The sequence below is a fragment of the Antechinus flavipes genome, chromosome 1 (genome assembly GCF_016432865.1).
Source record: "Antechinus flavipes isolate AdamAnt ecotype Samford, QLD, Australia chromosome 1, AdamAnt_v2, whole genome shotgun sequence".
Classification (NCBI taxonomy): Eukaryota; Metazoa; Chordata; class Mammalia; order Dasyuromorphia; family Dasyuridae; genus Antechinus; species Antechinus flavipes.
In genome coordinates this window covers 166,932,764-166,945,163 of record NC_067398.1, presented here as the reverse complement: position 1 = coordinate 166,945,163, position 12,400 = coordinate 166,932,764, and the positions used below count along the sequence as shown (strand labels likewise).

Genomic DNA, 12,400 nt, shown 5'->3' with positions numbered 1-12,400 from the left:
GAAGATTCAGTAAAAGGCAAAAAGAGAGGAAGTCTGAGGAAGGGGAAAGGATGGAAAACAATATAACAACAACACCCCATGATTCAAAACTTTTCTCTACTAAATCTCTGTTCCTATTCTTGACATCTAATAAAAGACATCAGGAACTGACTGACAATTTGGCTGTCCCCAAGATATTTAGGGGATGATTAGGATTTTGAATTTTATTAATATTTCCCAAATCCTTTCTAAAAATACTATTCCCTTCCTCTTAATTCCAAAATATTCCAGGCTGTGTGGAACAGAGGACTTGAGGAATTTGGCACTGTAGTTCTGAGAAATTCAGGAGACACCATATTTAGTGCGCTCTTATGCTACATATTAATAGAGTCTCTCTACTTTCTGCCCTCAATTAATTTAAAGGATAGGCAGGCAGTAAAAAAATTCTAGCTTGCCATGACCATGGCTAAAATACAAAATAAAAAATTCTGTTTGTAAATCTATGTAATTTGAAAGCGTTTCCTAATGAAGTAGTCAAACACCATAATTTTTATTTATTTATGTTTTCTACTATTGATATAAAATAACTGGCTTCATAGACATTTTAAGAAGTTAAACATAATTACTTAAATATTTCTTGGACTCCAAGAAATAAATATCCAATTAACTGGTTCATCTAACTGACTGATCCTTTGCCTGTGACTTCCTAAATGTAGAGAACACAGAGTATAAAACTTACTTCACCAAGGCTGAAGAGTAACCCTATAATTGAGTCTGGAGAGATTAAATGGATTTAATAGTCATAGAAATTCTCTATAAACCCAACTATATTATATCAACAGCAGAAAACAGTAGTTTGAAAATAATGTACAAACTCCTACAGCATTAGCAGTGGTGTGTGTCAGAGAAGTTGAACTTAAATCTTACAACTCACTCAATAAAACTATCTCATCAAATTGTTAGAGATAAAGAATGAAGATGCCAGCATATGGGTGGGGGTAATTCAGTCAACTGATCAATTGCCCCAACCCACTATAAGAAAATGATAAGATAATATTTAGCTTTTAATGAGATGAAAACATTTTAAGATCAAGCAAAGACTAAAATTGAATAGTTCTCTATTGCTTTAAGAAGTCCTTGAAAATTATTGGATGAATTGCAGTATTATTGCTTGAAAAACAAATTGATTGGTTAAAAAAAAGGTAGTTATAGCCAATAGGCTTGAATTTTTATTCAAGGGAAGGAGCTAGCTCAAAATTTAAGAGACTCGAGCTAGCAGAAACAACATTCCAGCTAAACTGTTGGAGGAGGGTTTTGTGGGAGGATTAGAGCCCTGGATTTTGGTTTCTAACTCAATCTTCTTTCCCCCTTTGTCCAGAGAAGATCTTTATGCTCTTCAAGGGACTTTCCATCTTCCCAGCATTTTTGTTGTTGGTCAATTGTGTATAACTCTTCCTTACCCATTTCGGGTTTTGTTGGCAAATATACTGGAGTAGTTTTGCCATTTCTTTCTCCAGACCATTTCTTCATAAATGAGGAAACTAAGGCAAAATAGGAATAAGTGATTTGCCCAGGATTACACAAGTAGTAAATATTCATCGGATTCTGGCCCCAAAACTTCAGGAAGCACTATAAATTAATTCTTTGACACCCTTACTCTCTAAGTTTGAATTCATTTCCCCCTGGTCTCTTGTATATTTTAGTGAGAGAGTGTTATAGACTTTTGGAATTAAGTTTGTACCAATTTTTCTTATGTCACCTTAGTAAATAACCCTTTCTAAAAGCTAAATGAGCCTGGCTATATGATATCAACTGATAGCAGTTGTGTTCTCTAAAACTAGATTACTAGAAAGACACACTCAATCTCTCATTGCTATCCTTAGAACTGGAGTTCTTAACTTGGGATCCCTATCTTTTTAGAAATAAATTCTGAGAGCTATTTCTATATAATTAGTCTTCTTCATAATCTTACAAATTTTATTTCGTGTATTTATAAACATTCTGAAAAGATCCATAGATTTCACTGGATAATCAAAGTCCTTGTTAAGAATTAGGAATGCTTAGAAACCTTGCCCTATAACTCTGAAGGTTTAGGAAAGTAGCTCCAGAGTCCATATGTGCTATACTAAATTTAGAGCTGAAAGGCATCTTAGAAGTTTAGTCAACCCCACTCAATTTACAATGCTAAAGCTTAGAGAAATTGTATTTTGTCTTTCTGCCATGACATGCAAATTAATAGGATTTAAGTGAGGGAGAAAAGTGAAGTCACCAGCCTCACTTTCTTCTCTGGAGTCCTGTAGATCTAATGGAAAGATATAGATCAGGGCCAGTGGAGATGACCCTGGATGTGATGGGGGATCTTGGTCTTTTTAAGCTAAGGTCTTTAATAGGTGTCAGTTTGACAACCAATCAGTGCTAGGTAAGAAATGAGGCAGAAAATGATCTCTTTTATCTGGTCAAAAAAAAAAAAAAAATCAATCTGGAAGGGGAAGATGACTTGTCTAAGGTCATAGTTTTAAGTGGCCAACTCAAATTCTGACTCCAAATTTAGCATTCTTTGGTAATACTTTCTCTCATATATTTTTATCAGTACTATTTTATTTAAAGAAAACTAAGTATTCATTCAAAAAGTATTTTGGGGAACCCTATTGTGTCTGGTAAGGAACAGACACATCAAATTTCATAAAATTAAAAAAAATAGTGCCCTATGCATTCATTCTATGTAACTGTTAAGAATTAAGTTTATAGACCTAGTCTCCTCATCGAGCCCTTATGAAGTTTTGAAAAGTAGCTAATTGAAGCAATGAATTTGTTTTAAATCAACAATCTTCAGCTTCCATCAAACTAATTCTGAAAATTTCCCCTCTTTTTTTTTTTTTTGCTTTTCCATGGCTGCATATTGTGATGATTTGCATTATGGTGTGTTATGATACCAAGGAACACTATTTTAGTACACGGTAGCATGGCAGTTGGTGAATCTGACCACATTAGTCTTCTCTCTCTAAGAATAATGTTCCATAAGCTATTTTGAATGACAACATCTCATAGCATGCTCACATTTTTCTATTGAATAGTCACTTTTCAAAGAAAGAGGTGTGGTTTTTGTGGTATAGGAATGGAACTTGCCGTTAAAAACAATAAATTCCACTGGGTTTACTTCTGATTTTCTATGTGTTCTAAGACAAGTTAATTGATTTTCTGGGACTCAGTTTATCCCTTTGTAAAAATCTAGTAAAGAAAACCTAGTTAACAAAGACACTACAAATATTAATGAATAAATGTAAAATTTTCTAAAATGAAAAGTGCTATGAGTAAAATGAAGAATTCTGTTATTTATAAAATAACTGGTTTTTATGAAACAAATAAACAATATTTTTGTCCTTTAGAAGACTTGTTTAAAAACAAGGGATATAATTTTTATACTTAAATGTTCTTAAGAAACATTTTTAATAGTAGAAAAATATTTATTACTCTAAGTCAACAAATCTAAAGAGTTATGGTTTTGAAATAAATGCATGTGATTAAGATAATTAAATTCATCATTAGCTTAAATTTAACAAAGTGGCATGCTCATCTAGAGCTATATCAATCTATCTAGAAAAGTTCCATGTTTATCATGTTTTATATGAAGGCAGACATTACTTAATGCATTTTAAGCTATGAAAAAGAAAAACCTATATACATATATGCTAATTTATACTAAGAATCACACATATGTATATATACACTTGCATTTCATCAATAGTTCAAATGATGTGGTATAAGGCGATGTTTGTTTTGAAATTATAAAGATTTCCAAGAATAAGAGGCAGGTTCTAGAAGAAAAAAATAGTTCATGCATATTCAAACAAAAGGGAAAAAATGAGCCCAAACATTATTGAGTAAATACAAGATTCCATACCTCGAAGAAAAAAGTTAAAAAATATCAACCCAAAATAGTCCATTCTTGTGGCTCAGCTGGTCATTACTCTCATACATAAATTCTAGTGCTCTTCACACAGGTCCAAAGTAGTAAGCAATATTTTGTAAGCCATTGAAAAAATAAAACTCTAAAGTACATCATTAAGCTTTAAAATATCCCATACCCCATACCCTACCTCCCATTTTTAAAAAAATGAGAACAAACAAAGCAAAGGATCTTCAATCCTGGTTCTGGGATCTCAGATTTGGCTCAGTATATGTGTTTCAAATCTCATTAATTACAATATTGGCCCCATGAGATGCAGTTGCTGCTGCAAAGAACACTCTTTGTACTCAAAATGATTTGAGCAAGGGCAAAGAAGCATTTTATTTACATGTGTAAACACTTAAAGGAAAACAAAACAGACACATTTAACTTTACAAAACTATAGAGATGTTTTAATGATAATTTATTTGATTACTTAAGCTTTAAGATTACTGTACACTGTGTAGTTACATTTTTACTTTGTGTATTTATTGTATGATAGCATTCTTGTAAAGGTAACTGTGACATTAACTTGGCAAGCTCTGAACTAAGACCTTTTAGCATTTTGTTCTTTCCAGATACTAAGACCAAATTGTTCTGAATTCCATATCCCACTGTGCAGGTCTGTAATTTATTTATTTTGGGAATACAAGAAAATGTGCCACTATCCAAAGGCTTCTGTTCGTGTACCAAATTTGGGTCAAAATCAATAAAATGATTAGATTAAATAATGGTCAGTAAACATACCTTTCATTATTTACTCCCCATTTTTTTACCTTAAAGTTCAAAAGATAAATAAAAGTAATTGAGAAATAAGAGATCTGAAGCTATGGGCATATATTATGTATGGTACAATTTTGTATATATATCTTAACTATATATTTTGGCCATATAGATATCCTCAATGTAAAGTTCACACAACATAATCCCCACCTTCAGGTTGGGTATTGATATTATGATAATAATTAGAAAACAGACCAGCCTGTGCCTAATGGACACTTTTATCCTTGGGTCTTCACTTTTAGTTGTGGAATATCAGATAAATGTCATGAGTAGAGGATAATAAGGGAAGGAAGGAGTCTGAGGAGGAAGACTTTGATGTGGAGGAAAAAAGGAGAAAGAAGAGGAGAAAGAGGAGAAAAAGATAGAAAAGGAGGAGGAGAAGGAGAATGGAAAAAGAGGGAAAGGAGAAGAAAAGAAAAAAGAAGAAAGAAGAGAAGAAGAAAGAAGTAAGAAGAACAGTTTCATATGAAAATTACTATTCTAGGGGGATCTTAAATTAGAAGTTAGGGAAATCTCTGGTTAACAAAGAGTTAGCTCCTCCCATTCCCCTTTTTCATGCTGTTTCTGGACTCTGCTTTTTTGCCTTTCAGCCAGCCACTCCCTCTCTTCCTTCCATAATACTCTTGGCTTTAGCTACATCCATAGTCCCTCTGATGAATTGTGCAGTCTATACCTTGTGTCAGTTAGGATTCTGTCCAGTCCAACCTAGCCCAGTTCAATCCAACCTTATTATAATTTGATGTTTCTTTCTTGTAGCCTGCTCTTTGATTATTTGACCCTGGAAGATAGCTTGCATTTATAACATTGTTACCTGAAACATTGCTTTACCTATTAATGATCAATTATTATATAGAATCAATAAATGACTTTATGGATCATATACCTATATTAGCAAGAGGTGATATTTGCCTCAAATTGGTTCAGTTATAATGTTCACTGTCTTTCGTGAAGATAGCTAAAATACATGTACTATACTCCTCTCCCTCTTTCCCTCCCTCTCCCTCCCTCCTTCTCTCCCCTCCCTCTTTCTCTCTCTCTCTTTCTGTCTGTCTCCCTCCTCCATCTCCCCTTCCTCTCTTTCTTTCTTTCCTCCTTTCCCCCCTCCTCATATCTATATCCAGGTCTGAGTGCAAAGGTAATGTGGTTTTTGAATCATTGAAAAGGCAGTGGGCTTTTTGATTTTTAGGGGAAACAATTTCTTCTGCAGGTATAGGCATGAGGATGGGATGGTAGCCAAAACTCTCTTGCAATCCAAGAACAACAGCCTATAGGGTTCCATGGCTGATGGACCTGTGGGTTAAAACCATAATTTTCTGGATTGGAGCCAATGGATATCGAATATTTGAACACTGGTTAAATAAAATTAACCTGATGACAGACTTTAAGAAAGCAGTAGCAGTCTTAAAAATTTGGAAGTTTTGACCAAAAAATGAAGAGGAGGGAGTTACTGGTATTATCTACCTCATTACATTTCTTCAGAATCTGTATTTATTAATCTTAAATTATATTATACAGCAATCCAATAGGCCATGAGAAATATGAAGGATGTCATATTTTTATGACAAAAATTTTTTTCTTGGATACTTCTTATATTCTCCAATGAGATTTTTTCTTTTACCCTATATTCCTTTTGTCTATCTGCATGTTTTTTCTTTTTCCCCACTATTTTTTCTTTTTTAAACTTAATTTCCTGTTTTCTCTTATTTTTAATCTTTATTCTTATAGGAGGAGATCTTATTTAGCTGCAGCTTTGTCATAGCATTGTTGGCTTTCCAGCTAAGATGTGTTTTAAGTTCCACCTTTCAAAACTTATTGGGCCTGTGACCCTGAGTGATTAGTGCTCTAAGCAACTCTAAAAAGTAAGTTGCAGAGAATTAATTTCCTCATCTAAGAGCTCCCTTTATCATAGAAACGGCAATACTTCTCTATTCCTATTCTCCTTTATTACTAAAGGAGATGTTCTTTGTTTCTTTATTCCATTTTATTCTTTTCATTTTTCTCCATTTCTTATTTCCTCCCCCCTCCCCCCAATTCTCTTCTTTCCCCTACTCTTCATGTACTTGGTCTTTGTTATTTTCCTTTTCCTCAAGTCTGGTTGATTTATGCTGGATGGATGGTGGAAGGCCTCCTCTCCTCTCTCTTCTCCCCCCACCCCCTTCTTTCTCTCTCTCTGTCTCTCCTGTCTGTTGCCCTCCCTCACCCTTTTATTGCTGTTTTATTCCTGTCCCTTCCTTCCTGCCAATCCTCTCTACAATCCCATTTCTTTCGGTTCTCTCTATCTCTGTGCATTTTCATGGTCATGCTAAGTATTTAAGGCTAGATATCAGAAGTAGCCAGCCATCTCCCCCTCCCCCCCCCCACCTCCCCCCACCATTTTTGAGTTGCAATCCTCGCCCTCCACTCCGGCTCTCTACCTTTTGCCTGGTAACCCCCCACCCTCACCCCGCCCCCATCCCCATCCAAGGAACAACAGCCTCTCTCCAGCTCCTTTTTCACATTTGCACCCAGCTTCATTTCCCAGCCGGGGATTTCAGCTGGAGAAAAGAGAGCTCCTTTGGGAATTGTCTTGTTTTGTGTGTGTATGTTTTAAACTTTTCCCACATATGCAGAAATAGGATGAGCAAGGTGGTTCCAAAAAGGACAATTACCCCCCCCCTTTTTGGGGGAGTCTCTTTCTGAGTCAGTTTTCCACGTATTTGTAGGGCCAGGGGGCAGCTTGGGACCTCAGGTGACTTCGCCCAAGCCTGGGGCCCAAATTCACGCTTATATGTGCGTGGGTATGTCTGTGTGTGGGGTCAAAGAGCCACCCCCACCACACCCCTGAGTCCCCTCGGGTGGAAGGAGGCGCCAGCAGTGCCCCGGGGATGCCTCGGCAGGCCTCGATGAGATTTTGGGCCGAGGTGGGCCAGGGGTCAGTACCCAGGTTAGGGAAGGATGCGGACTGGGGCAAATCACGCCTCAGGGCAGCCTAGGTCTCCGGGAGTCAGACTGGGGGAGCCTCGGAGGGGGTCGGATCCCCAGAACAGGGGGCCTCATGGAGTGTGGACGTGAGGCGTTCCTCCCTCCGTTTCCTGGCTCCCCCTAGCCTGTGTTCCTAGGGCGCAGCGGGGAGCCCCAGGGGTGGGCTGGGGCCGCGTGTCTGTCGGGCGCCCCAGAGTCTGGGGGCCGCGTCCGCTCCAGCTCCGCCGGCTCCTGCCTGTGAGACTCCAGGCCGCACTTTCCCCTCCTCCCGGCGCCTTCTCTCCAGTGAGGAGCCTCGCGCGGGCGGCGCGGGGGGAGGGGCGGCGGTGGAGGGAACAGCCAGTTGTTTAAAATCCTTCTAGAGCAGTTTCTAATTCCCCCCTTGCGCCGGGGTTCGGAGGGGGAGGGGGAAGGAGAGAGGGAGGAGGGAAGGAGGAGAAAGAGAAGGAGGGAGGGAAGGAGGGAGGAGACGGCGGCTTTGGCTGTTGCTGCCACCGCGCGCTACAGAACGTCGGGAGAGGTGGGGGGTGGAAGCTGTCAGTCTCTTCCGTTGCCTAGGCGAAGGAGGCGGGGTCCAGGCCCGGGGCGTCCAATGGTGGGGGTGGCTGCGTGGGTCGCCATGGGGACGGGGCTGTTCCCGGGGAGGCTGTGATGGGTTGACAGGTGCGTGACAGTGGGAGCTGCTCTCGGCACAAGCATGTACGGCAAAGGCAAGAGTAACAGCAGCGCCGTCCCGTCCGACAGCCAGGCCCGGGAGAAGTAAGTGTCGTCTCTTCTCTTTACCACCACTCCCCACACCCTCTAGTCTGCACACCCTCACTGGGGTGGGATGGGAGGGGGAAGGGTACGAGGTGGGGGGGATGGGGGTAGTGGTTGCTTCGGAGGCACTCGGGCGAGTAGGGCGGCAGTGGGGGGCTGTCGAAGGAAGCGACTGTATGTGTCGGGGGGTGGTGGTGAGGATGGAAACTTGTTTGGATGATTGAGGGAAATCATCCGTTGGTTTATCTGCTCACAAAGTAACTTTGCAGCAGGGCTCCAGGGCTGCAGAGACTAAAAAAGCAGCCCTGGGGTGGGGGGAGTGGAGGGTAGAGGGCTCTGCACCTCAAATGGGGGTGAGGGTATGGGTATGTGAGAGGGAGGTGGGTATAGAGGTGAGGACCGGGTTGGGGGCAAGGAAGCTTGGGCGGGGATGTGAGAAGGTACGGGAGGGTGCAATAGTTCTGGGTGACGGGGCTCAGGAGGCTGGGAATGGGGGGGCGCGTGCTTGGGTTGAGGGTCCTGGAGAAGCTGGGGAGGAGGGACGAGGTAGAGGGGCTGGCTTTGGTCCTTCGGGGACGGGCAGGCTGCGGTGGGAAGGCGTGCTTAGAAGCAGGGCTAAGGGGCAGGTAGAGCCTGCTGGCAGGGGTCACATCGTGGGAGGACTGGGCAGGAGATGAAGATGTTTGGGCAGGATATTGGGGGGAGGAGGAAGGGGAGGATCATGCTCTTTCTCTGCCGCTGTCCTGGGGATGTTCTGTGCTTTTAAAACAAAACAAAACAAAAAACACTATGAGGTGGGGTAGGGGATAAGGAGAGAAGGTGGATTATAAGTTTGGTAGTTTTGTTTTTTTCTTAAGAGTGAGTTAACTTGGGGAGGGGTCGGGCATGGGGGAAAACATGCCTTAGAGAGGAGGAATTTCCTTGTGGAGGTTGTTAGTGTATTTGCCCTCACGTAGCAAACCCAATTCTGCTGCCGGTAGCCGAGAACTTTTTTATGGAGACTTTATGTCTCCCAAATGTCAAGGGAGCCGCGACAACCCCGGCTGGGGGGGGAGGGGAGAGGGAAGACGGCGGCAACAGCAGGGGGTGGCTGTTGGCGGAGAGGTTTGCAGACCGGGGGAAGCTGTTGATGTGGAGTGGTGTTACGGAAGGTGGGTGGATTTGGAGAGGTTGGCAAAGCGGGATTGTAGGGTGACTGTGGTTGATACAGTGTAAAGGGAGCTGTTTGTGGCAGCAGTGGGGTGCAGAGGGGTGCAAGTACCCTGGGAGCGTGAAAGGCAAGCTGTTGGAGTGGCGGATGCTTATAGGAGAGTGCATGTGGTAGTGGAACAAGAGGTAATAGGGAAAAGGATTTTTGTTATTGTTGTTTTGTTTTGTTTTTGAGGGCAAAAGCATTCGTCGTGGGGAAGAACTGTTTGGTCAGTGTTGAGGGGGAGATACAGGTGTTCGCTCCAGTGGTGACTTGGAGAGAAGTCGTATACAAAAAAAGGGCCCCATGACTCGTGGTCGTCAGGCTCTGTAAACTGCGGTGCAAGGTTGCTGCCCGCTATTCATATGTACTTGCAAGGATGATTTGAACGTTACTAAAAATGAATAAAAGAATAGGTGGCTATTGGTAAGAGGAACAGACCCTTCTTTTCTCAGGGTTGACTGGTGCAAAGAGAGAAAAGGAGATGCTCTGTAAGCGCCCCATAATCTTATTGGTGGAGCTATTCTAGTGAAAGCTACCCTTGATAGGAACTCAGGCCGGAGGTAAAATAATTTGGGAACAGCTAAGGAAATGTACTTTGGCTGTTGATCCGAAGTTAGTGCATAATAGTAGCTGTACAAATAAAGTGGAAAACTCAGATGTGATTGAGCTTCCTTTCCTTGCGCACCCTTCTCATGAAAGTTTGCTTTGCCACAAGGATAGAAAAACCTAATCCTCTTGTTGGCAGCAACGTAACACAATTTCTTTTGGGAGTTCTTAGTAAAAGGCCTTCATGTTACAAAAAACATTAAAAGAATGCATGGCTAAAGAGATGCTACAGTTTTCGATAGAGATATTTTGAGTAGCTGTATGTAGAGTCTCTTGAGGTAGTAAGCCCACAAAGGTTCAGGGGCATAATTAAAAAACAGCATTTTCTGAGATTGTAGTTTAAAACAACCTATGTCATGAGTTAATCATTGGTTTCAGTAAATGATGGAAAAAAAATACTTGTTTGGAAGTTCGTTTTTGTTAGTTAAAACAAATTTGCCTCTGAGGAATATACGGTATTTATATTTTATACTCATTTAAATGAGGAAGATCAGGGACTTGATCAGTCCTGGTATTATTTAATTTCTCTTGTGGAATATATAAACTAAGAACTTGAATTATATTGGATTATCAGCTGTGGGCTCCTGGAAAGGAATGCATTTTAGATGTATCTAATTTATAATATGAAGTATTTGTGAAATTTTACTTTCCTGAAGTTTTTGTTCTTTCCTTTTTATTTTTCCTCTCTTTCAAGTTTTCTCTTGTTAATACAATATGCATTTAGTAAACTTTTAATATATGAAAAAAATTGATTCTGGTTAGTTTTACTGTTAGAACTAGCTTAGTTCTGTAGTTCTAAGTAATAACTACTCTTATAAGCAAAGTTATGGGGGGCCTGCCTGCTAGATGGTGCTATTTGATTTAAATACATTCCTTCTTCCATTCATTGCAATTGGCATCAGCAATTCCGGCCTTCATGAAGGAATTTGCTTTCTGTACTAAATTCAGGTGGGTGGGTCACTTTCAAACTATTGACAGTGACTACTACAGAATGTTAATTTTTACTGCATTAATTTTTTAGGTGAACATTATTTGGAACTAGGGAAAAAATAAATACTGTAGACATTTATTTTATAGCATATATCTTGCTTTCTTTTTAGTGGAATTTTTTTAAATTGATGGATTAAGCTTAAACATTCAATTTTCCCATTCTGTAACTTGTGATTATTTAATTTGGATTTTTAAAAATTGTGTCGATTTACCAAGTATAACATCTTTCTAAGAATGGAATGTGAACTTCTGTTGGAGAGTACCAAACTTGGTAAAGAGGTGCTTTAGCAAAGAAAAGTATCTTGTTTCAGTAGAGACAATGTGTACTAGTCTTGATCCTAGATCATAGATTTAAGTACTTCGTGCATAGTATGAACAGGTAATTTCTGAAAAAATTAGGCATTCTAAGTATGAGATAAAAGAAATGTTTTATAATTTGCTGAGAGGCATATTTTCTCATTGCAGTTTTGCAACATTCAAGTTGATAGTGGATAACTGATAAATGCTTATGTTTAGTTTAGTTGTTTTCTTTTTCTTAATAGGAAGTCCCTTTTTGAAATACAGTATTTAAAACAAATTCATAGGATTTAGGGTCAGAGCTTTTTAAGTTTGTATAGTTTATATATGAAACCATAGCTGTTCTTCTAAATGTAGTAAAAGGTAGAATTTGATTAATATGTTTTTTTTCCCCATATAATAGATTGCATTTACAAAGAGATTTGAATTAGTCCTAAGTTTATGTGGTTAAAAATTTTCAGAAGAGAAAAGAAACAATATTTGTACTATAATCTTGATTCTGCATTAGGAATGTATTGAGAATTCATCAGAGGATTTAGGTGAATGCAAAAGTTGTTTTTTTCCCAATGACCACAAAAAGATATTCAGCATTTTGGTTCTATTTACTGCATTTCTTTAGAGATTCCTTACTCTTAATTTTTTTTTTAAATTGGACCAGTGATTTCAACTATATAGAGATCTTCTGCTGAGGAGCTTTCTCTATAGATCATCATTTCCTTTGTAATTTAGAGGCATTAATCTTAAGTTTTCTCACTCACTGAGAGATTCAGTGACTAGCCTAAGGTCTCTCCTCAGTACAGATCAGCAGTGAGACAAGCTTAGACATTCTTGCCTCCAAGATTAATTCTAGATTGCACCATAGTGCTTTATAAAGTACTTATTTATTT

General features: G+C 39.5%; 1 protein-coding gene across 6 annotated transcripts in view; it reads left to right on the top strand.

The window, feature by feature from the left end:
• The first annotated feature begins 8,291 nt into the window (after positions 1 to 8,291).
• The window catches only part of SSBP2 (single stranded DNA binding protein 2), a 369,390-nt gene continuing 365,281 nt past the window's right edge, over positions 8,292 to 12,400 (top strand). For 2 of the 6 annotated variants that reach the window (XM_051992901.1, XM_051992881.1), the window contains exon 1: positions 8,293 to 8,428. In XM_051992901.1, the coding sequence (XP_051848861.1) occupies positions 8,367 to 8,428 (62 nt within the window). In that variant the 5' untranslated portion in view covers positions 8,293 to 8,366. Of the gene's footprint in view, positions 8,429 to 12,400 lie in introns of all 6 variants that reach the window. The other 4 variants (XM_051992888.1, XM_051992867.1, XM_051992898.1 and 1 more) reach the window with 3 other exon arrangements.